Source organism: Rhincodon typus, chromosome 2 (genome assembly GCF_021869965.1).
Source record: "Rhincodon typus isolate 14 chromosome 2, sRhiTyp1.1, whole genome shotgun sequence".
Lineage (NCBI taxonomy): Eukaryota > Metazoa > Chordata > Chondrichthyes > Orectolobiformes > Rhincodontidae > Rhincodon > Rhincodon typus.
This window is the reverse complement of record NC_063333.1, coordinates 142,094,373-142,120,664: the sequence shown is the minus strand read 5'-3', so window position 1 is coordinate 142,120,664 and position 26,292 is coordinate 142,094,373. Positions and strand designations below refer to the sequence as shown.

Below are 26,292 nucleotides of genomic sequence, written 5' to 3'. Positions count from 1 at the left end.
TGTTGAGTGAGGAAACAAAAACCTCAAGGGAGATTGTGGAGGGGTAAAGAGAAGAAACACAATGCAAATGTATCAACAGGACTCTTGAAATGAGAATTTTTCTTTTCTCTGCTATTCAAAGTTGATGGGTGATTAAAATTTGTTTCCTTTATATGAACTGCTCTATGTGGGGTGTCATTTCTATCTTGCACTGCTGTTTTCAAATTGAACAGTTACAGTTTTTATCCATTTTTTATAGTTAAGACACCTATGATCCCTGTTTGCTTTGGGCTTCATAGGAGTGGCATTGCCAATTATAGACTGCCTTTCAAAGCCTGAGGCAAAGTTTAAAATCTCAACCTCACAGCATTCGGAAACATGAGAAATGAAATTCAATTACATTCATTGAGTGAAAACAAACAGTTCTAATGAAATACCCATCAATCTCAAATATTAATTCTCTCTCCACAGTTACTGCCTGGTCAGCTGTGTCTTTTCCAGCATTTTCTGCTTCTGTTTTCATGAAAAATTGTATCTAGGAGTGTCTGATGCCTGGAAGAACTCACAAAACTCTTTTTTAAATGAAAACTGAAAGAACTGCGGATGCTGTAAATCAGGAACAAAAACAAAGTTGCTGGAAAAGATGAGCAGGTCTGGCAGCATCTGTGAAGGAAAAAACAGAGTTAACATTTTGGGTCCGGTGACCCTTCCTCAGATTCTGATGTTCTGAGCTTCTGAGGAAGGGTCACCAGACCCGAAACGTTAACTCTTTTTTTCTTCACAGATGCTGCCAGACCTGCTGAGCTTTTCCAGCAACTTTGTTTTTGTTCCTTTTTAAATGATCTCCCTTCATTTTCTATTTAAGTTTAGGACATCAAAGATCAACTTAACAGTAACTGAAACAACACAGGAAATGATTTAGAGTGACAGATTCTCCTGTATCTTTGCAGCAAAGCAAACATCATCAAGGTGAACACACAGATAAGCATTATATCTCTGTAATGCATGATTATGAGAAACGATTGCACATAACTCAAGCCACTACACCACGACTTCTCTTTGCATTTATTAAAATACAAGACACATCTGGTTAATTTAAAAGGAAATGTAGCAGATGATTTTAAATATAAAATTCAATAGGGAACAGGATAGACAGTGAGATACATGGAATCATGTGAGGTTGGAAGTCGTTGCTGCGAATAGCATCGGCAATTACCATGTGCAGATCTTTGGAGCAGCTTAGAAGGAACTTGGGGAGGGACATTATAGTCTCAGGATAAGGGGGTGTGCACATTTAGAACTGAGATGATGAGAAATTTCTTCACTCAAAAGGTTGTGAATCTTTTGGAATTCTTTACCCCAGGGAATTGTGGATGCTACGTTGGTGAATATACGTAAGGCTGGGACAGACTGAATTTTGGGGCTGTATATTACACTTGCCTGGAGGTGGGTGTGAAGGGTAAAGGCAAATAAAATCTAACTAGTGGTCTGCCCTTCCCAAATTGTCTAATATTTAAAGAGAGCAGGGAATCTGTAAAAATTTACAGAGAAGGAAATCCAATGATTCCAAATCCACAGGAATATGACTTTTAACTGCCCTCTGTGCAATTAGGGAAAAAAACGCCAGCCCAGCCAGCGATGCCTCCAGCCCTTGAACACATTTTCAAAAGATTCAATGGCCACTCAAGAGACTCACCCCCTGCCAATGGAATTTTAGCCACAGCAGGAAGTAGGCCCATGCTATGCAGGTGGCATGGCAGCTTTAGCTGTGCAGACAAAGGGATAATCATAGAGTCATAGAGATCTACAGCACAGAAAAGGGCCCTTTGGCCCATCATACATGCACTGGTCAAAAACCTAACTATTCTAACGCCATTTCCAGTACTTGGTCCATGGACTTGTATGCCTTGGCATCACAAGTGCACATCTAAATACTTCTTAAAAGTTGTGAGTGTCTCTGCCTCTACCACCCTTACAGACAGTGAGTTCCAGATTCCCACCTCCCTCTGGGTGGAAAAATTTTTCCACATATTTCTTCTAAATTTTCTGCCCCTTACGTTAAATCTATAACCCCTCTCCATTGATCCTTCCATTAAGGGGAGGTTTCTTCCTGTCTACCCCATCTATTCTCCTCATAACTTTACATATTTATACATCATTTCACTTGTCAATCTCCTCTGCTGTATCCAATCTCTCCTCATAACTGAAACTCTCAAGCCCAGGCAACATCCTGGTATATCTCTGATTCTTCCCTTCCAAGACTTCTCTGACGTCATTTCTGGGAGCAGGCTACAAACACAAGGACTCTGATATATTCTTACTGAACTTTCTCACACCCTGTAATGATTCCATTCCTTTCTCATAGTGTCTTCATCTCCAATGCATCTATTCTGATGATGCCAACTTCCTTAACGGAATTTTCAACATGACTTCCGTTTCCTCAACCAAAGGCATTCACCCATTGTGACTGACATCATTTCAACTCTGTTTGACACCACCCCCCACCCCGTCACCCCACCAAATCCCCGCACTTCAGCTCTCACAATCTCCCAGAAACATGACAGGATTCCCTTTATATTACATTCTACCCAATTAGCCTTGGCATTCAAAGCATCATCTTCTGCCGTTTCTGCCATTTTCATGGCACCATCAAACATTTCCCTGTCCTCGTTTGTTGGTCCCTGAGAGCATCAGAGCCACCTCCCCAAAGGTAACTCAATTCCCCTTTAGCCTTTCCCTTTGGCTTCTTGTACCCAGCTTCCACCAACGCCACATCCTTCCCTTGCTGAGACCCCTACACCCAGACTTACCTAGTCTCAGCATGGGTCTGCAGTGACCACAGTTCCTCGTAGCACTGCTGAGCCTACAGAGCTTCAGTGTTTCCAATTGGCTAGTGGCTTTCTAAGATAGAATTTAACCCCCAAGAAAGGGGCTGAAATCTTGCTGTTCCTGATGCTAATTTGTTGCAGGGCAAACGTTGGGATTGTGGGCAGGCTTCCCAAACACTGTTTAGCCAGGGTTGGGACAAAGCACCATGCAAAATTCAGCCCTTTTTATCAGGACATTGCGGGATATGACAAGTGGGTAGGAAAACTGAGCAGAAGCTGAAGATCAGCCATAATTCTACTAAATGGCAGTGTAAGCTTGATGGGCTGAATGGTTTACTCCTGTACCTATCGCGTGAATTCTTGTGCATTGAGTGTATTGAAAACTGGCTGTTTTTGTCACTTCAGCAAAACCCAAATTAACTGTTTTCGAATTGGCTTCAGTTCTGCAAGATATACTTTGAATAAAGTCTTGGTATCAGTGAGATACTTCAATGCATTATTAATTGCCCAATATCCTAGCAACATAGTGATCCCTGTTGTACTTCTCTCTAGTAATGGCTTTATAACTCTTTGTTTCATAGATCTGGGGCAGAGGTCCAAGCTGTAATACATGATAGTAAGCAGCAGTGTTTTATTTTACAAGTGGCAAATTGAAACATTCCTACCAATTCCTGACTTAGTTAATCTTTTTGCTGAAAATTACTTCGCAGATTTTTATGAGTGTTGGTGTAGTTGAAATTCATTTTTACAGTTAGGGAGCAGTGAAAAGTCCTTATTTGTTTTTAATGGGCTTGTGTCAAAATCAAAAAAATTGCTTAACATATTTTGAGCAATGCACAGGCAGGTAGCATTCAAAGTCCATCGGATTAACGCCTGCCTGTTGGGGGTTTGAGTGGACTGGAAGGGTTTGAGAGTAACTAGATATCATCCCACTGCCTGAGATGGTCCTGTCATTGAGAACGATGACGTTGAGAAAGATATAAGATTGATGTAATAGGAACAAATTGAATCTTACTTCAGAAAGTACTGATGATAGCAACCTGCTAAAGCTCTGGCTGGCTGGCTCCCTGTCTCACTGCTGCCAAGCAAATATATGATATGAACAGAGCCAAATGAATAACTTACTAGCACTTTACTAACAAAGCTGAGAGGCTTTGTGCATGCATGCACGTCAACTAGTCTTTATTTCTCCCAGTCCCATAAAGGCTAGAGTCTCAGCCATCATAGATTCCTCTCCGGGCTTTTTGATGGAACATTGTCTCCAATCTTTACATCTGCTGGCAATTTTGTCGTCAGTGGTGTAAATATTTTATGCAGTAGCACAGAGGACAGGATAGCATTAGTGCATATATGTTCAGCAGAAAGAATGATTTTGTTTGAGGAATAAATATTGGCCAAACACACTGGGCAGAACATCCTGCTCTTTTTTGAATTATTGTGGTCAGAATATGTATGGTCTGACATAACTGTGTAAAGTTACATTTCAGTTACTGGGTTTTGAAGCTCTGGTTCGTCAATGGGAGCCGAATTGTTTTCAACCACAGATTGTGACCTTATGGCCTGGCATATACCTGTCTCTATCATTAACATCAAACCAAGAGATCAACCGCGGTTCAATGAAGTATGTAGTAGGTCATGTAGCAAGCATACCTAAAAATGAGTGTCTATCCTGTGAAACTACAACACAGGGCTACTTACATGCTAAAGGCATGCGATAGACAATGATGTGTGGTTCCACAACCAACAGAATGTACAAACACATGAATTAGGAACAGAAATAGCTCATACCACCCTTAAAGCTTGCTCCTTCATTCCATGGTTGATTTGTTTGCGTTCCAAATTCCACATTTCCATCTACCCCAATAACCTTTGATCCCTAACAAGAATTTATTACCTCCACCTTTAAAAACTTTCTATGATAATGCCTGCATCACCTTCTGAATCAGAGATTTCTGAAGTTGCACAACCCTTGGAGAGAAAAGAAATTTTCATCTCTGTCCTGAAAGGATGACCTTTAACTTTAAATCAGTGACTCCTAGTTGTAGTTGCACCCACAAGAACAAACATCCCTTCTATATGCATATTGTCAAGGATTTTACACACTTCAATCAAGTCATCCCTTGCTAAAGTCATAGAGTCATACAGCATGAAAACAGACTCTTTGGTTCAACTAGTCCATATCGACCATGTTCCTGAACCAAACTAATCCCATTTGCTTGCATTTAGACCATATCCCTCCAAACCTTTCCTCTTCACGTACTTATCCAAATGTCTTTTAAATTTTGTAAATGTACCCGCATCCACCACTTCCTTTGGCAGTTCATTCAACATACGAATCACTCTGTGCAAAAAAGTTAACCTTCATGTCCTTTCTGAATCTTTCTTCTCTCACCTTACAAATATGCCACCTTGTTTTGAACTCCCCTACCCTAGGGAAAAACCCTTGCTATTCACCTTATCTATGCACCTTGTGATTTTATAAACCTGTACAAAAGGTCACCCCTCAACCTTCTACAATCCAGTGAAAAATGTCCCAGCCTATCTTTATATCTCAAATCTTCCCATTCCTGGCAACATTTTGGTAAACCTTTTCTGATCTGTCTCCAAATCAATGATATCCTTCCTATAACAGGGTGACCAGAACTGTACACAGTATTCCAAAAGAGGCCTCATTAACATTATGTACAACCTCAACACAATGTCCCAACTCCTATACTCAAAGGTCTGAGCAATCAGGGCAAATGTGCTGTCCACCTGTGAGGCAAATTTCAAAGAATTATGGATCTGAACCCCTAGGTCTCTCTGTTCTACAACATTACCCAGGTCCCACCATTAATTGTATATTATATTGCTGTTCCAAACACCAGTGATAAACAAGCCCAGCCTGCCAATCTTCCCTCAGGCAACTCACTCATTCTAATTATCAATCTAGTAAACCTCCTCTTACCCGCCTCCAATGCATTTACATCCTTCCTTGAATAAGGAGACATAAACAGCATATACTATTCGAGATATGGTCTCACCAAAGTCTGTTTAACTGAAGCATTATATTCTGACTTTTCTGTTCAAATCCTCTTGCAGTAAGAGATTCTATTAGACTTCATAATCATTTCTTGTACCTGCATAACATTTTTGTGTCTCATGCACCAGAATAACTAGATCCTTCTGCACCTCAAAGTTCTGCAGTTGTTCTCTTTTGAAATAATATTTCTTACTTTTCCTGCATATTTTCCCACATTAACCTCTGTGCCAGAGTTTTGCCGGCTCACTAAATCAGTCAGTCAGCATCCATGTTATATAAGGTTCACAACATGTTTTCTGACTTACCTTTGTGTCATCTGCTAATTTAGCCACCACGCCATCAATCCCCTCATTTGTGTTATTAATATAAATTATTAAAACTTGAGGGCCCACCACAGAACCCTGCAGGATTAAATTTGTCACGTCCTGCCAAGGTGAAAAAGACAGTATTCTTATGAATACTATCTGTTTTCCAACAGCCAGCCAGACTTCTGTCCATGCCAATATTTTAACCCCTACACTATGAGTTCCTACTTTGTGCATTTATGTAGGCCCTTGCCAAATATCTTCTGAAATCCAAGTACAGTACATCAATGGGCTCCACTTTATCTATTGTAAGAGGCCACAAATTTTATAATTTTGGGGCTATAGACTGAAAATGAGAAAAATGTATACTGCTTTTAAAAAGGGGAGAATTTTAAAGGAGTTATTGGCAATTTGGAAAAACTAGTAAACTGATTCATATGAAATGATGATACTTTTTGGGGACAGAGTCCAGACAATTTGGTACTGCTTGTTGTGGGTCCAGGAAGCTCTATACACCATCTGGATGGGTACATAAATAGTAATGGTTTAGAAGGATATAGGCTAAATGCTGGCAATTGGAACCAGATTAATTTAGGATATCTTGTTTGGCATGGATGAGTTGGACTGAAGGGTCTGTTTCCATGCTGTACATCTCTATGACTCTATGACTCAGCTTAGTAACAAGCCTCTGATTGGTCAGGCTGTCATTTAACACAATTCTACGATGAAATGAAACAGAAAGAAGGAAGGAGACCTCCAGGAAGTTGGATGCATGAATGTCTCACTCTTTCCTTTCTCTGTGCCCAGTTTTAGTCTCTTTAATGATCAATTGTATTCTTTTTATTTTTATTATTATTATTATTATTATTATTATTATTATTATTATTTTCTATTCTATCTTCCCCATGACAGAGTCCTGGTTTATTGACCTATAATTTCCTATAGTTTAGCCTCTCTCCCTTCTTGAATAGAGGGATTATGTTTGCTACTTTTCAGTCATAGGAACAGGAGTAGGTCATTCAACCCCTCAAACCTGTCCTGCCATTCAGTGAGATTATGGCTGATCTGTAGCCAAATTCCATATATGTGCCTTTGGTCCATATCCTTTAATAACTCAGCTTAACTCTAATTCAGCGGTGGGAGTGGTGAGAGCACAAGCCAAGGGGCTGCCAGGAAGGTAAGGTTTCCTCATAAAAACCTTGCCTCGTGAATAGGCGGAGCGAAGGCTGAGCAGAAGCAAATGTGGACAAGGGGACTGCTGGGTAAGTGAACTATTATATTCGGGCAGTGGCTAAATCCAAAACACTACACGTATAGTGTCTCCCACCCATCCTCCTCCTCTATCCAAAAAGAAGACTCTGTGTGGAGGGTCAGTAAGGTGAGCTTTTTTTTTCTTTTTATCTCTATGGCAATCTAAAGTAGAGGGGATGGAAGCTAGGGCAGTTGCATGCTCCTCTTGTAGGATGTGGGAGGTAAGGGTCACCATTAGTGTCCCTGCTGACTTCACCTGCGAGAAGTGCACCCAACTCCAGCTCCTCACAGACCGCGTTAGGGAACTGGAGCTGGATGAACTCCAGATCATTTGGGAGGCTGAGGGGGTGATAGAGAGGAGTTATAAGGAGGTGGTCACACCCAAGGTACAGGAAAAAGGTAGCTGGCTGACCGTCAGGAGGGGGAAAGGGAATAGGCAGACAGTGCAGGGATCCCCTGTGGCTGTTCCCTTCAATAATAAGTATACCATTTTGGATACTGTTTGGTGGGCGGGGGGTGGACATACCAGGGGAAAGCCATAGCGGCCAGGTCTCTAGTACTGAGCCTGGCTCTGTGGCTCAGAAGGAATAGGGGAGAATAGGACAGTGATAGTGATAGGAGATTCAATGGTTAGGGGAACAGACAGGAGATTCTGTGGTCCCGAGCGAGACTCCCGGATGGTATGTTGCCTCCCGGGTGCCAGGGTCAGAGATGTCTCGGATCGAGTCTACAGGATTCTTAAGGGGGCGAGTGAGCAGCCAGAAGTCATAGTACATATCGGTGCCAATGACATAACTAGGAAATGGGATGAGGACCTGAAAAGTGAATATAGGGAGTTAGGTTGGAAGCTAAAAGGCAGGACGAGCAGAGTAGTAATCTCAGGATTACTACCGGTGCCACAGGCTAGTGAGGCTAGAAATAGAGAGCGAGTGCAGCTCAACACGTGGCTACAGAGCTGGTGTAGGAGGGAGGACTTCAGATATGTGAATCATTTGCATACCTTCTGGGGAAGGTGGGACCTGTATAAGAAGGACAGGTTGCACCTGAACTGGAGGGGCACCAATATCCTGGGTGGGAGGTTTACTAGAGCTTTTCAGGAGGGTTTAAACTGGTTTGGCAGGGGGATGGGAACCGGAGCTATGGATCAGAGGATGGGGTAGCTGGTGTACAGGCAGATACAGCATGCAGAGAGTCTGTGAGAAAGTATAGATAGTGGATAGGAAAAAGTTGCAGTCAGTGTGACGGGTTGAAGTGTGTCTATTTTAACGCAAGAAGTGTCAGGGATAAGGGTGACAAACTTACAGCATGGATCAGTACTTGGAGCTACGATGTTGTGGCCATTACAGAGACTTGGATATCACAGGGGCAGGAATGGGTGTTGGATGTTCTGGGGTTTAGATGTTTCAAAAGAATTAGGGAGGGAGGTAAAAGAGGTGGGGGAGTGGCATTGCTAATTAGGGATGGTATCAAGGCTGGAGAAAGGGAGGACGTTGAGGAGGATATGTCTACTGAGTCAGCATGGGTGGAAGTCAGAAACAGGAAAGGAGCAGTCACTTTATTGGGAGTATTCTATAGACCCCCCAGTTGCAACAGAGACACTGAGGAACACATTGGGAGGCAGATTTTGGAAAGGTGCAAAAGTAATAGGGTTGTTGGCATGGGTGACTTCAACTTCCCTAATATCGACTGGAACCTCCTAAGTGCAAATAGTTTGGATGGAGCAGATTTTGTCAGGTGTGTCCAGGAAGGATTTCTGACTCAATATATAGATAGGCTGACTAGAGGGGAGGCCATATTGGATTTGGTGCTTGGCAATGAAACAGGCCAGGTGTCAGATCTCTCAGTGGGAGAGCATTTCGGTGATAGTGATCACAACTTCCTGACTTTTACTATAGTCATGGAGAGGAACAGATGGTATGGGAAAGTATTTAATTGGGGGAGGGGGAATTACAATGCTATTAGGCTAGAGCTGCAGAGCATAAATTCGGAATGGATGTTCTCAGGGAAATGCACGACAGAAATGAGGAGGTTGTTTAGGGAGCACTTGCTATGAGTGCTGGATAGGTTTGTCCCACTGAGGCAAGGAGGGGATGGTAAGGTGAAGGAACCTTGGATGACAAGACATGTGGAACATCTAGTCAAGAGGAAGAAGGAAGCTTACTTAAGGTTGAGGAAGCAAGGATCGGACAGGGCTCTAGAGGGTTACAAGGTAGCCAGGAAGAAACTGAAGAATGGACTTTTCTTTTTTCCTTTTTTCTTTACTCATTCACAGGATGATGGCATTGGAGGAGAGCTAGAAGAGGGTATGAAAAATCCTTGGCAGGTAGGATTAAGGAAAACCCCAAGGCGTTCTATATTTATGTGAGGAACAAGAGGATAGCCAGAGTGAGGGTAGGGCCAATCAGGGATAGTGGAGGGAACTTGTGCATGGAGTCAAAGGAAGTAGGGGAGGTCCTTAATTAATACTTTGCTTCAATATTCACCAGCGACAGGGACCTTGATGTTTATGAGGACAGCGTGAAACAGGCTGATATGCTCGAACAGTTGATGTTAGGAAGGAGGATGTGCTAGAAACTTTGAAAAACATGAGGATAGATAAGTCTGCTGGGCCAGACGGTATATACCCAAGATTCATTACGGGAAGTGAGGGAAGAGATTGCTGCACCTCTGGTGATGATCTTTGCATCCTCACTGTCCACTGGAGTAGTACCAGATGGTTGGAGGGTGGCAAATGTTATTCCTTTGTTAAAGAAAGGGAATAGGGATAATCATGGGAATTACAGACCAGTCAGTCTTACTTCTGTGGTGGGCAAATTATTGGAGAGGATTCTGAGAGATAGTATTTATGACTATTTGGAAAAGACAGTTTGCTAAGAAATAGTCAGCATGGCTTTGTGAGGGACAGGTCATGCCTCACAAGCCTTATTGAACTTTTTGAGGATGTGACAAAACACATTGAGGAAGGTAGAGCAGTGGATGCAGTGTATATGGATTTTAGCAAGGAATTTGATAAAGTTCCCCATGGTAGGCTCATTCAGAAAGTAAGGAGGCATGGAATTCAGGGAAATTTGGCTGTCTGGATACAAAACTGGCTGTCCAATAGAAGTCAGAGGGTGGTAGTAGATGAAAAGTATTCAGCCTGGAGCTCGGTGACCAGTGGTGTTCCGCAGGGATCTATTCTGGGAACCTCTGCTCTTTGTGATCTTTATAATTGACTTGGATGAGGAAGTGGAAGGGTGGGTTAGTAAGTTTGCCAATGACATGAAGGTTGGTGGAGTTGTGGATAGTGTGGAGGGCTGCTGTAGGTTGCGATGGGACATTGACAGGATGCAGAGCTGGGCAAAGAAGTGGCAGATGGAATTCAACCCAGAAAAGTGTGAAGTGATTCATTTTGGAAGGTTGAATTTGAAAGCAGAATACAGGGTTAATGGCAGGATTCTTGGCAGTGTGGAGGAGCAGAGGGATCTTGGGGTCCACGTCCATAGATCCCTCAAAGTTGCCACCCAAGTTGATAGGGTTGTAAAGAAGGCGTATGGTGTGTTGGCTTTCATTGGCAGGGGAATTGAGTACAAGACCCATGAGGTTATGCTGCAGCTCTATAAAACACCGGTTAGACCACACTTGGAATATTGTGTTCAGTTCTGGTTGCCTCATTATAGGAAGGATGTGGAAGCTTTAGAGAGGGTGCAGAGATTTACCAGGATGCTGCCTGGACTGGAGGCCAGGTCTTATGAGGAAAGGTTGAGAGAGCTAGGGCTTTTCTCATTGCAGTGAAGGAGGACGGGAGGTGACTTGATAGAGGTGTACAAGATGTTGAAAGGCATAGATAGAGTGGATAGCCACAGACTTTTTCCCAGGGTGGAAATGACTATTATGGGGGGGCATAAATTTTAGGTGACTGGAAGAAGGTATAGGGGAGATGTCAGAGTTAGGTTCTTTACACAGAGAGTGGTGGGTGCATGGAATGCACTCCAGCAGTGGTAGTGGAGTCAGATACAGTAGGGACATTTAAGCAACTCTTGGATAGGCACATGGACGTTGGTAAAATGCAGGCTATGCATGGTAGTTTGATCCTAGAGTAGGATAATAGGTCGGCACAACATCGTGGGCCAAAGGGCCTGTAATGTACTGTACTATTCTATGTTCTTCCTTCACAAAAATGTATCTATTTCAGACTTAAAATTAACAACCGATTAAGCATCAACTGATGTTCTTGTGCAAGAAAATTCCAATCCTCCACCATTCTTTGTGTGCAGAAGTGCTTCCTAACATCTCTCCTGAGTAGTCTGGCTCTGATTTTTAGACAAAGCCCCCCAGAATCCTCAACCATTAATGGAACCTTATCAGAATCTTTGGAAAAAAGGAGAATTAATACCAATGCATCTACTACTTCATTAGCCATCTCCTTTAGGACCATAGGATGAAGTACATCAGGACCAAGAGATTTATCAACCCACAACTCCATCAAGCTGTTCAATGATTATCATTTTACCAAGTTCCTTGTTTTCTTCAACCTCTTGATTTACAAGTGTTAATGAGATGTTTTCTGTATCCTCTACGGTGAAGACAGAAGCAAAAATAATTATTCTTACATCTGCCATTTATTTATTATTTACTCTTAACTCCCAAGTTCACTCTCTCCGCTTGGAATTTTCTTTTTACTAGGAAGGTACTTAATCTGAAATATCTATCACTACTTCTCTACTGATCTATCCCCTAACCTAGTATCCCAGTTCAATTCTGCTAGCTCACATGGTCGCCCTCATTTAAGTTCAAAATACTAGCCTTAGACCCACTTTTCTCCCTTCCAAATTGGATGTAAAATTCTATCACATACTGGTCACTGCTGCCTTTATTCTGACGTCATTTGTTAATCTTGTTACATTACACAATACAAGCCTATTACAGCACGCTGTCTTGTTCCAGAGCAGGCTGAGATATTTATATATACTAGTCAGCTATAATCAATGTTTGTTGGATTTTTCAATACGTTGACCCATGCTCTATTTTCTTGCATCAAGGAGATAAAATAAGCATTGTCATGTCATGTCATATATCATGTGATATGGGTCACTCCCCATTCAGTACACACATCTTGAAACTGTCAGTGTACTGTCTTCATTGTTGGATACCTTCCTTTCTAAGGAGCTAAATAAATTGAAAATAACACTCATCCCGTCTGCAACAGTCACATTTACGTGCTAAGTCATTGAACATTAGAAAGTTTAGAGAAGTAATTCATCACAAGGATATAATCTGCTTTGCGTACTGTGAATAGGTTGGCTGCTATTTTTGTCCAAGGAGCAGATGGGCAATTGTGTGGATGTAGAAGCTCCCTCAGCTACTGGAGTTGATGAGTTTGACATGCTTCACATGAATTCATCCGGGGCCAGTACACATCTTGTGTACTCAATAGCCACATGTTGCACATGCAGAATATTTTGGCACAGTGCTTTAGGGACTTGTTCAGCCTTGAAGATGACTTCTTGCATATGGCAATTTCCTTTCAGGATAATCTAAATGAACAAACTTCCCAGGTACTTAGTCAATACTGTCAGGTGATCCCTGGATATAACATTTTGCAACTCTTGTAGTTGCTCATCTTCAGCAATTGTTACACTGGCTCTAGACAAAGTTTAGCAGATCAACCTAGAGCTTTAACTTTGTAAGCAAGAGCATCAATGTGTAGCTCAAGAGGAATATGTGTGTTGTTGGGTAGGTTGGATCATTTGCTCAGTGTGTCAAACATAATCATCCTAGTTCTTATCTTGTATCTCACTTCTAAGTAATACCCTTGGAAATCAATGGCTGATTTAACTGTTACATGTGGTCTGTTCCACCATGTTTTTGTGGCTTGAATCTCATGAATTGTGACTATGCCAATGTCTGTGGATACTGGAATGCTGCCACTGCTGGATCACTGATACCTATCAGGTAGAAGATCACAGGAAGCCAAAATGAGCTTATGTATTGGCAACACAGTATGATTCTGCCAATGCATGATTGGTAATCCATTATACACAGTGTATTACAGAGTATCAGCTGCTGAGGTATGTCTTTCAGGATGCATAATGGTGATCTATGTTCCTCTCAAATTGTTCTTTCATTGTGCGGAACTCCAAGGTCTGTGCAAGGAATAGCTTCTAAAATTGGAACTCAATGTGCTTGTATTGCATGTACAAAACATTTGAGCATCTGTGTGGCTACACCGCTTAGAAAGAACATGGTAGACATGTTGGCATTATTTGTATTTTAATTTTAGCTTTTAGAATCATTCTGCTTTTTCAGGACATACATTATGGATACAAAAGTTTCTGATCACCTTATATTGTCCACATGTGAGATTAACAATAAGGAAAGTTTAATCATTTATGCAATCAGCATAATCTTCCACGAGGTTGGAGCTAATTCGTATGCATTTGTGTTGGTTTTCCTTCTAAACACTTTCCTTGCAGCCAGTGTATTGGTGCATCAGCTGTTTTATTCTGGAGTCTGGTTTGGCACTTGAAACCATCTATGCTGTATCTTTGTGCCCAACGCTTTTTAGAAATCAAGGAAAGCTCAACACTGTTAGAGCAACACACTACACTAATAACATTTTTTTTTGGATTTAATGCACTTTGCTGACCATAATGTTGACTGCACCTAAAAGTATATAATTGTTGCTGGCCTGCACACTTCATATTTGTATCCATTCTGAAGTAATAAGTCAATGGCAAGGCCCTTTGTCTTCCTAAAGGCTTTAGTTATTATTGCTTCAACAACAATTCAAAACTATCCATTCTGCCAATAGCTCTATATAGAAAAGTCATACTCCTGCCCTTTGTTGCAACAGCTTCCAATAAACTGGTCACTTAACTCTTTAGGACGACTGTACATATGATGAGTTGTCACTGCAGGTTTTGTTTTCCAGAAGTAGAGTACACAGCACTGTCTTTTTTCGTTTTTATTTCTCTCTCCTTTTCTCAATGGTATCCATGATGCAGAGATACCAGTGTTGGACTGGGGTGGACAAGATCAAAAAAAAAAAATCACACGACACCAGGTTATAGTCTAACAGGTTTATTTGAAAAATGCAAACTTTCATAGCTGAGCTCCTTCCTCAGGTGTAAGAGGAGAGAGACATTCAAACACAATTTATAAGCAGAAGGGTAACAACCTCAAAACTGGCTGCCACTTGTTGAATCTTTATTCAGTTAGGAAGGAGACTCCCGATTGAAATGCAAAATCCAGATTCCTTTCAAGTCATTATCATGAGATAATTAAAGGTTTTAATCAATGTATACACAAGGTGACATCTCAGGTCAGCCAATGCATTTTAGGTGTGAGGTCTTAGAATCATAGAATCCCTACAGTGTAGAAATAGGCCCTTTGGCCCAACAAGCCCACACCGATCCTCAGAATCCCACCCAGACCCATCCCCCTATAACCCACCTAATCTACACATCCCTGAACACTACAGGCAATTTAGCATGGCCAATCCACCTAACCTGCACATCTTTGGACTGTGGGAGGAAACTGGAGCACCCGGAGGAAACCCATGCAGACACAGGGAGAATGTGCAAACTCCACACAGACAGTTGCCCGAGGCTGGAATCAAACCCAGGTCGCTGACGCTGTGAGGCAGCAGTGCTAACCACTGAGCCATCATGCCACCCCATCTTGCTTAGAATCTATGTTTTGATGTAATATAACTGACATAATCTAATGAATTATTTCATCCAAGATGTGTGTAGTTGCAGACTACATTTTGCTCAAAAAGAAAAAACCTGACCCCAGTTTAAAAACAGACAGATTCTGAGCATGACCTCACACCTTTTCCCCTTTTTGTTTCTTTAGCAGCCTTAGTCTCTTTAAAACAGTTACTTTAAAAGCTATAAGCACTTTGTAACAGGAGTTGCAAGCCTGTAGCTGTGGATTTCTACTTCTATGCAGCATTCATGGAACAATGACAATGTAGGCTTCCAGCTAATTTTGCACCATTTGGGAAATGAAAATGGTGGAATCAACTAATTTCTGGACACTAAGCCTGTTAATAAAGAAAACCCCATTTTTGACATGTTTTAATGTTGCATTTACTTCTAAAATACTTGGGAGCTGTGGATATTTTAATTACTTTTTAAAAAAATTTTAAAAATGCCAACAGCATCCTGTTCTAAAGAGAGAAAGGTGGACGACTCGCTGTACTTTATACAGGTCTGTAACCTTTAATTTTGATTGTATTTGTAACTTCAGCCTTTTAATGAAAGGCACTCATCTTGAGGGTACTTACATTTTAATTTAATAAAAACATTCACAGTCTATCTACACAGCTGTATAGCAGATAAGAGTGAAATTAAAAGTAAGGTAGTCTCACCAATCTTGGCAATGAGGGAGGCACATTGAAGGAAAATAGCACAGTCAATCATTTCAAAGTCTTAAAGTTTTTGACTTTGGCCATTTTGTAGTGTGGTAGGTAAAGGAACCGGATTGGAGAGTTTTCAGCAGGGAGGTGTGGGAGGTTTAAGGTCTGACAGCTTAAAACAGAAGTAGTTGAGTAGACAGTATCACGAGACCCTTAGTTGCAACTTGGTGCAAAAAAAGTGTAGAAATTGCAGAGATCCAACTTCTCATTCCTTAGAAAAGTGAAAAAGATCAAGTAAGACTAAATATAAACAGATGGCGAATCATATTGAATGTTATACATTTTAGCATAGTTGCTAAATCATACAAGTAATCAAACGAGACAAGTCAGCAGAGCTTAATGAAGGGCAAATTACATAGAATTCTACTAACTTATTTGAGGTGGTAAGAAGCAGGAAAGATAAAGGGAAGCAGTAGACAATACATTTGATGATTTTGAGAAGGTTTTTGTTAAGTGGCCTAATACATGGTACCTTAAGATGATTCCATGGTGTGAAGGTAGTATGTTAGCATAGAGGATTAGTTAACCAATAGAAATCAGAAAATTGGGGTAAGGGGAACCTTTTCAGGATGACCACCTGTATTAGTGAAGTGCCATTAGTGATGGGCCCACAATTTACAATATATTAATGACTTTGTGAGGAAGGTGAATGTACTATCGCCAAGTTTTCTGACTCCACAAAAATGAGTGGGAAGGCAAGTGGTGAGGATAGCATAAAGTTTGCAGAGAGATACAGAGATTAAGCCAGTGGGCAAAAACATGGCAGGTGGCATGTGAAACAAGTGACGTTATGCACTTTGGCAAGAAGAATTGGTGATGAGCTGAATATTATTTAATTAGCGAAAGACTGTAGAAAACCACAACACAGAATTTGGGAGTCCTCATAAATCACAAGAATACAGCAGACAAGTTCAGCAAATAATAGGGAATGGATATATATGATGAGGACACCGAACAGTTATGGGCCCCTATTGAAGAAAAGATGTACTGGCATTAGAGGCAGTCCAGAGATAAGTAATAACGAGTATGGAGGGTCTGTCCTACAAAAGGAGAGGTTGAACAGGTTGGGCTTGTACTCATTGGAGTGGAGATGAGAGCTTACCTTATTGAAACATACAAGATTCATACAGGACTTGTCAGGGTAGATGCAGAAAGTTTGTTTCCTTCCTTTCTTCCCCCCCGCCATTTGTTCATGGGATGTGGGTGTTGCTGGCTAGGCTGTCGTTTATTGCCTATCCCAAATTGCTCAGAAGGCTGGGAAAAGTCAAGCACATTGCTATAGGTCTGGAGTCACACACAGGCCAGATCAAGGAAAGATAGTCCTTCCCTAAAAGGCATTAGTGAAGGAAAGGGTTTTTCCAGCAAAGCACAATGGCTTTATGGTCATCATTAGACTCAACTTCATATTCTTATTGAATGTAAGTTTCACCATCGCCCACAGTGGGATTCAAACCCAGGTCCCCAGAGCATTAGACTATCATTACCTAGTTGCTAGATTAATATTACTAGACCAACACCTGCCTCTTGTGGCATAGACTAGGGCCAGGGGCATAAACTCAAACAGTTGACTAAGTTAATATCTATTTTTGTCCAACAAGATCAAAAAATAAACTTCCCCAATGCAGGATTAACAGATGTTTTCATCCTTTTTACATTGGCAAAAGTGAGCATTCTTGCTGCCACTGCATTACAACTTGAAAGTTGTCACTTTAAGTCTATGTGATGACGTGCATGTCTTTCTTCCGCGCTACTGAAGCTTCTGTCATGCCATTACCTGTATGGAAAACAGAATCCTCAACAGCCACAAGTTAAAAGTTACATTTTACAAGTTACTGCAAGTTAAGATGGCCTCCACGAATTAAAACCAATCAACCAACAAAAATGTGTTATTTCTTGAGAAATCAAAGGTCAACTTTACTTCACTGTAGATTAGGCCAGTGGTAAGTGAGGACAACATCTTCATTATAAAAAAATGTTGATTTACTTTTTCGTACTCAAATGGTTTCTTGTTGGCCAAGACCTTAGTTGGAGGAAAAATTCCAATTGTTGATCAAATTATCACAATGTCTTATTTAGGCCATGACCCAGCATTTGTCACAAAGGCTTTATGCTAAGAGATACAACAAATTCAAAATAAATTTCCATTCCAAAAGTCCAGAGGGGGCAGCACTGTATCAGATAAATATTCAAGTAAAAACGTAATACTTTGCAAGAAATAATTCTCTTCCTTTCTTTGCTGTAACCTATTCCATCACCAAGTTCAGAAATTATTCTGAGCAGATCAACTATAAGAACCACAGCTGCAAGTTCTTTTCCCCTACAAGACCTTTATTGCAATCAAAGTAACAACTCAACTGAAAAACATTAGTTCTTCACCAAAACTGATAGAGTTAAGCTCCATTCTTATAGTGTCCGTTTTGTCTGTTTCTATTGTATTATAGCGAAGGCAAGTTGCATTAGTTAGATATCATTTTAAAAATATCAACCGCTGGAGCTAGGAAGTGTGAAATAAAATAACCTTTTAAACAGAGTCAGAGTTATACAGCACAGGAACAGACCCCAAAACGAAGTTTTGGTACCATTTAGTACAGAAACAGACCCTTCGGTCTAACCAATCCATGCTGACAATAATCCCAATCTAAACTAGCCCCATTTGACTCATATTCCTCCAAACATTTCCAATTCATGTACTTATTGAAATGTCTTTTAAACATTGGTAGATGTGGCTACAGTTAAACTTACTCTGGGAGCTCATTCCACACACGAACCATTAAAAAAATTGCCTATCTTCTCATGTTGAAAATATGCCCCCTCGTCTCAAAATCCCCCACCCGAGGGAAGTGACACTTGCCATTCACCTTATCTATACCCTTCATTATTTTATGGACTTCTAGAATGTCACCTCTCAACCTATGTTCCAGCAAAAGAAGCCCCAGCTTATCCAGCCTTTCCTTGTAACTGAGGCCCTCCATTCCCAGCAACATCGTAGTGAATCTTTTCTGATCACTCTCCAGCTTAACATCCTTCCTATAAACAGGGTGACCAAAACTGCACACAGCACTTCAGAAGAGGCCTCACCAACATCCTGTACAATCTCAATATAACATCTCTACTCCTATATTGAAGGTCTGAACAATGAAGGCAAGCATGCTAAATGCCTCTTTTTCTACACGTAATGCAAAATTCAAAATTATGCACCTGAATCCTGAGGTCTCTGTCCTACAACACTGCCCAAGGCACTACTTTTAATTGTGGAAGTTTTGTCTTTATTTTATGAAAATGCAATACTTTGCATTTATCCAACTTAAAATCCATTTGCCACACTTCAACCCATTGACTCACATTTCTAATCTTAGGCAACCTTCTTCACTGTCCACTATACCACCAATCTTGTGTCATCTGCAATCTTACTAACATGCCTTCTATATTCTCATGCAAGTCATTTTATATAATGACAAAAGTGGACCCAGCACTTGTGGAGCACCGCTGGTCAGAGGTGTCCAGACCAAAAAACAAGCCAGAGCGATGCCAGAAGATTAACAATAGGAGACAAATTTTGTATCCAATGGCAAGCTCACCCCAAAGAATCCCATGTGATCTAACTTTACTAATTAGCCTACCATGTGGAACCTTGTCAAAGTCTTTACTAAAGTCCAAGTGAAGAACAGCTACTGCTTTGTCCTTGTCAGTGTTCTTGGTTACTTCCTCAAAAAAAAAAAAAAAAAAAAAAAAAAAAAAAAAATCAAATCAAGTTTGAGACAACTTCCCCACATACAAAACCACGCTGACTATCCCTAATCATTCCTTGTCTCTCCAAATGCAAATAAAATCCTCTCAGAATCACTTTCAACAACTTACCACCAAAGTCAGACTCACAGGTCTATAGTTCAAGTTTTTCCTTATATCCTTTCTTAAACAAACATAATCTTAAAATTAAACATTAAAAAATTGAAAGCTTTAAAAGTCCCATACCTTTTAAATATTCAAAATTTGCTGTTGGATTAAAATCAACTCAAGTTACATATACAGAAATTTGATAATAGGTAAATAAAAGGAAACAAGAAAAGAAAGACTGCAACACTTTCTCCTCTATTTGTTCATTAGATTTTGGGTTTCCACCATCTTTCACAAACTGCATGCATAGGAAAAATGTAGAAGAAAAGGTAACTCACCTGAAATTACAGAACACAACCAGAATTACAAGAATTGACTGTGGAATTAGAAGCCTCAAATGTGGCAGTGATTTACACTTACATTATTTATTATATTACCTATTCCAAGCATTGAAAGTCCTCAATCTCCTGCTCTATGACTAGTAGATGTGTTGAAACTGTAAGTATACATTATGAGATAGCCTACAGGGTTTCCACCATTGTTACAGCAGGAACATGGAGAAGAGCCCTTGGAAAGTCTGGGTCGCTCTCTCAACTCAAGCCCTTGTTCTAATTTTGTTAATATATTATTTGTTCAAGGTGTTTTGGAATTGATGATTGTTCATGAAACCCTGAACAGCAAGCATTTGCAATAAATTTGCTTTCATCCTTAACTGTATGAGGTTTCTTAAGTAGCTAAAATTTAGGCATTTGGATGCTTGAAACCACTTCTATTAAAGTTAGGAATCAGCCTGATATTATGATTATTCAGCAGGACAAACAACTGTATGCTCTGGGACACTGGTTCCTGAACTGTTGTATCCAAAAGAGAACTCACCTGCAGACAAACACCCAGCAATGATTGTAGTTTGGAGACAGATAGCCCAGAGTTTTGCTTTATAGCTTGACGAATTAAAATAGGTTATGCAAAGAAAGTAGGGCTGGTGATGTAGCCTGTAGAATTCAACAGCACCTCTTCCAGTAATTGAGGAAAGGACAAGCTGGTGTTTCATCTGAACTTTATATTCCTCTTGATTACCAAATGGAGGTAAGCTTGGACCTGGTTTCCATAGAAGAGATGGCCAGGTAACCATAGATTACACAGAAAACTAATAACTTCCACCAAGCTCTCAACAGTTTCAGTTCATTTATTTCCAGTTATTTCACTGATGAGAGAATTTCCCAAATATAGTTTATTCTTCTTTTTTGTAAGCATCACTTTGGACCTTCATTTCTTTAACTGTATGAAGCAGCAGCAATCCACATAAAGTTATTGTGATCCCAATCCACCATAACATCTCATGAACTTCTCCAAAGAGCAATTTTCCAAGAAAAGCCTGAAATAAATACCATTGTCAGTTTTTACACTGGAAAATAAAGAGATAAATTCTGTGGTAAGTTACTTGTGAAATACCTGTTTTGGAGACAGGAAAGTAATCTGAGCAGTCAAGTTTGACAAGTAGCCAGAAATGGCTCCCAGAAATTCAACTGCTTTACAAAGGTATGAAACTCTCTACTAATGAGTTCAAATTAATGATTTCCTAAAAAAAGCTACATTATGCAGGAAGAATCTCGCTCCTATTCCCTCTCCACACGTCATCCATTAGATTCACCACCATTCTCATAACCTTGTGTCCAAACTGTAGTCCTTCTAATGTTTTACTGCACTGATAAAAGCTGACGAGAAATCCATTCTCTCAGGTACTGTCCTTTAGAGCCACCCCTCACCCCCAAACAAAAATTCACCCGGCTTTCAATTTGCACAGTATTTGGAACCATTTGCAATGGCTCAGATACAAATTCAAATTCAATCAATGCTCAAATGCAAAGAAGACTAGGACCATAGATAGTAGGAACTGCAGATGCTTTTCTGATGAAGGGTCTAGGCCCGAAACGTCAGCCTCTCTGCTCAGCCTGCTGTGTTCATCCAGCCCTGCACCTTGTTGTCTAAGACTAGGACCATATTCAGGTTTTGGCTGACAAGGGGCAAATAACGTTGCCTGATACATGTGTGGTGCCAATGACTATCTCCAATAAGATTGGATTTAACTAGCCTTGATTTTCAGTGGCATTACTATCGCTGAATCCCCACTATCAACACCTTAGGGGTTACCATTGACCAGAAACTAAACAGTGCTGATAATACAAATACTGTCACTTCAAGAGCTGGTCAGAGACTTGGAATCCTGCAGAGATTAACTCACCTAACTCAAATTCTGTCCATCAATTGCAAAGTATGTCAAGAGTGTGATGCCATTCCCACCTGCCTGGATGACTGCAGCTCTAAAAACAGTCAAGAGGCTTGACACCATCTATGTAAAAGCAATATGATGCTCCATGACCAGATTTCATAAAGTTACAAAATGTCAAAAAATTTGAAACGTTGACTTATACCAACAACACATGGAAAGTCAAACCATGCAGTTTCGCCTAGTATGAGCAGTGTTACTGCAGTCCTGTGAATAAATTAACAGGCAATGATCAAGACAAGTATACCAGCAAAAGCTTATTCCACAAAATTGGAGGGAAGGGTAATCAAATAAACAAAACCTACTGGTGATAAGAAAAAAGACAGGCAAACAAAACTGGTAATAACGTACCAGTCACTGAGAAGGAGTTAGGGTCATTTATTGCAGTAGAAAGTGGATAGCTGATTGAGAGAGATTCAGAGAGTTGTGAAAGAATAGATGGACAGCAATTTGAGAGACAACTCCCAGATGCTCAAGGACTTAAGAGGAATGAGAAGTTGGAGATCATCTAGTACATTAATAGGATACACTGTGGAATCTTACTTTTTTGTTTTGCTAATTGCAAGTCTTGTACAGTTTGGTGGAGGGATGACTACGAGCCTGAGTGAGTTTTTTCATCATATCCTACTAAGTTCGCCATTTTAATTGGCAAAAATTACACCATATTTCCATTCCATCTTACATGCTTCTCCCAGAGCAACTCACTGCAGATCCTGGAATGGACTCTCATTCCTTGCAGCAGCACTATATTTAAAAGGCTATTATGTACCTGGACTGCAGTCTGGAGCTACCTGCATGGTTCCATGCCCAGGACTTGACAGACAGTGAAATCCTTGCCCCAGATATTCTGCTGGACAGGATGGTGCACAGGCAGATCATCCTCTTAGCCAAGAGCAGCAGTAAGACACAACAGACTATGCCAACCCAATCAGAAATCACCACTTTTGAACCAATCTCAGCCTTCTTGAGCAATATCCAGTACTGTAGGAAGGTTAATGATCAAATAGCACTCACCTCCCACAAAGGCTCATGCTCTAACACTCTCACTAATGCATGTAACATCTTCCTTACTTACCCAACCCAAATTGTGACACTGCTAACCTTGCACACTCTGCACTGCCTACTCACTTGATCAGGAAACCATCTCCTTCTGCACGAATAGCTAGGCAACTATCATCTTCCATAATAGCAGAACGTGTCTCATTCTAGGAGCAAAGCAACCCACAAAAGGGCAGAAAGAATCAAGATCGGTGTAATGCAGCCCATCATGTGATTTGTCATTCCATACGAGCAGAATTCCTGACTCTGCCTGCCCCAGGCAGCGCCTTGACTGATTTCAGACGCAGACTGCGTTTGATTGTACTTTCCTAAACCAAGTCTATCCCTTTGACCAGTCTGCTGCAAACAGTAGTAATGTTCCTGGCTTTGTGTCTGGGTTAAAAGGCACACAATACAGTAGTAATGAAAGTCAGGTATCTTTGACCGAGAGGGCAAAGTGCAAAAAGGCAAAGAAAGATGCTGTGTGAACACTTCAACTGCAAATAAAGAGCCAAGAGATGCAACATGGCCTAGTCCATGAGCTGCATGAGTGTCCCTGAGCACAAAATATTCTTGCTGCAGCATTACATATAGCTGCCGGTGCTTCACCTCTGGCTGCACTGGAGAGCAAAAATGCTATAAGTGAATCAGAGGTGTGCCTTGAGGGTTCATAGAAGCTGGCTTGTTTCAGATACCAATGTCTGTGGACATGGGTGCATGTGGCCCATACAGCATGCCTACAACGTTGGTGCCTAGTTTCCAACAAGGCGGTCTTTTGCAGCAAATGGTAAGTTGTACATGTCAAGAATCTGCTCTGATTTCTGTGTGGTGTTGACCCAACAGCTAGTTTGTATCACAAATGTGGTGAGATCCAATCTACGGCAAGTTGGACTGTTAATAAAGGGCATCAATTGGGAACTCGCAGCTCCTTGTGAGAATCTAGCAGCACTATTCGCGCAAAGCAGGGTAGCTGCAGAGAGATAATCAATGTCAAAATGACCGTCTTGCCTGATTCTACAACTCTTCTCACCATAAGCTACATAACAGCCTGATAAAGCTTGAGTAGAATTGTGATTTCTATGGAATGGATGATATCAACAGTTTTTAAATTCTGTCATTTTCATTTAATTACATTTACTACAATAGTTCCAGTCATTTGAATTATTTCCTGTTGCTTTACAACTATAAAAATGTGCACTGGTTCCAACAATACTTGATAACTGATTTATTAGCTCACAAAAATCATTCCACAGATGGGTATATATCATAGCATTTTTACTTTGCTTAGTTGCTTGGTTTACTGTAGGAACAGCCTGAATCCAGAACTGAAACACTGCTGAGAGAATTTTGAAACAAAAACACAATGTAATACATCCCATCACTGTGCCCCGAGCTTCTGGGAAGACTGCAAGTACAATATTCAGCCAGACCTCTAAATTTGGTAACTATCGATTACTTTGGAGCATTTGGGTAACTGCTCTGTATGGGCAAAACATTTAAAAACACAAGATGCTATAATGAAGCAGCCAATCATACTTACGGATGAGAGAAAATTGGAAGCAATGGTGGTCACAGATACCCGTGCTGAAGAAGAATATCGTAGTGCTTTGGCAAAAAGTGTCCACATCAAAGCATTAAACAGGAATGCCATTCCACCACAGCCTACTTGAAGCAACATATGCAACTGCAATAGAGTAAAACCTGAGGTCGGTCAGAAACTAGAGCACATCATTCACTAAACATCAGAGTTGACATTCAGAAATAAAACCATGGCAACCTAGCAGCGAGGCACAGATTATACTGTTATTATCTAAATATTGGCATATATGCAAGGCAATTGTAATAATGTACTTTCAAGAAGAAATTCCAAGAATTTCACTTTCACAGTATATCTATGAAAATCCAAATGGAGACTTCCCAATCCTTTAAGCAACTGAATAACGCTCAAGCATTACTGAATGAAAGTGGACTGTGTAGGTTTTGCTCAAAAATAAATGTAATGTCACACTTGACAGCCTGTACATTTTCTTCACGGTATGGAATTTACAAATTGTGTACACATCCAGTAGTAGGTGAAGTCAACAGCAAACACTGCCTTGGCAAACACATCCAAAATTCAATCCCAACACAACCGGATAACCACACTCCAAAATTTCTAGGAAGTAGTTTTTGGGGCAATAACCATTATTGATTCTGCTTAGTCTATGTGAACAATGACACTTAACTGAGACCCAACCAGGGAATTCCCTAGTGAAGTATCAGAGGAAGGAAGGGCTATTTTAGAATTATGGCAGAGTACAAAAACACAGGTCAAAGTATATAGTGTTAGTCTTCCCAATGCTGAACGGCAGGAAATTGTAACAACCATAATCACTTTCAGATTACATGGTTGGTCATCTAAACCCAAGCCTCTACTGTTTGGAGTTCAGAGAGACTAAAAAGTATGTCCCAGTACTGGGCAGTACATGTATCAAATCAAACCATTAACTTCATACGACATTATCACAGGGCTCTGATGAAGTCATCTCGACTCAAAACGTTGGCTCTGTCTCCACAGATGCTGCCTGACCTGCTGCAATTATCAGCATATTTTGTTTTCATCACCACAGGGCAACTGTTGATGAAGTAGTGGGATTAAAATTGCTCAACGAGCAGGGCTGCATTCCTGACCAGCTTATAGGGAGGCACCTTCACGGCTCACCATCACAACTCTGTCCATCATCCCCAGACCACTTCTCCCATTTGCTCCTCCTTCCTCCATACCCATCCCCTACACTTGTGTCCTCCCAATAACTCAGCTAATGCCTCCGTCCCACTGCTGCCCTACATACCCAACACCGTGTACACTCAGTCCCTCCCCAATGCCCCCAGATTTAACCTTTCCCCTCCTTCTCCAGTTACATTTCAAATGCAACTTATTATTATTATTATTATTATTTATCTACAGTGCCCAAGACCGGTATATTCTTCCCTTTCATTTAGCCCTCTTCCTCCCCTCCATGGCGCGCCTCCCCATCGCCAACGCCCCCACTACCCTCCGCCCTGTCAGTTACTCACCCATTCGGCCTTCCCCTGGTCCACCAGTCCCAGGTCATTGCCGGCTCCGAGGGAGAGTTTGGCCGCGGTGGAAGCCAGAGCCCCGAGGGAACCGGCCGCCAAGGCCAACGCCAGAGCGGGGCCGGTAACCGACCCCGAACCGTCGACAGCGGGCATCGCCCAGATTCAAAATTTAAATTCCAACCGTGTCTCCAACCGCCCGCTAGCGTCACTTCCTGCAGGCGCGCGGGCTGCCGATGCTGGATCAGTATCATAGACGAGATATTTAATAGCTTAGACAACAAGGT

The 26,292-nt window shown here is 41.1% G+C and overlaps 1 protein-coding gene across 1 annotated transcript; it reads right to left on the bottom strand.

The window, feature by feature from the left end:
* Positions 1 to 14,431: 14,431 nt before the first annotated feature.
* On the bottom strand, positions 14,432 to 26,232 carry LOC109928553 (transmembrane protein 42). The gene is made up of 4 exons (XM_020528502.2): positions 26,006 to 26,232; positions 24,489 to 24,632; positions 20,500 to 20,998; positions 14,432 to 16,000 (listed from the first exon to the last, which is right to left on the bottom strand). The coding sequence occupies exons 1-3, from the start codon at positions 26,159 to 26,161 to the stop codon at positions 20,855 to 20,857; spliced, it is 444 nt and encodes a 147-aa protein (XP_020384091.1). The 5' UTR covers positions 26,162 to 26,232; the 3' UTR covers positions 14,432 to 16,000; positions 20,500 to 20,854.
* Positions 26,233 to 26,292: the final 60 nt, after the last annotated feature.

Coding starts and splice junctions, on each gene's coding strand:
- LOC109928553 (XM_020528502.2), bottom strand. CDS start 26,161: ATGCCCGCTGTCGACGGTTCGGGGTCGGTTACCGGCCCCGCTCTGGCG. Junction 24,633..26,005: donor ACCAGGGGAAGGCCGAATGG/GTGAGTAACTGA, acceptor ACTCTATTGCAG/TTGCATATGTTGCTTCAAGT. Junction 20,999..24,488: donor CTTCCAATTTTCTCTCATCC/GTAAGTATGATT, acceptor TATTTATTTCAG/GCTTTTCTTGGAAAATTGCT.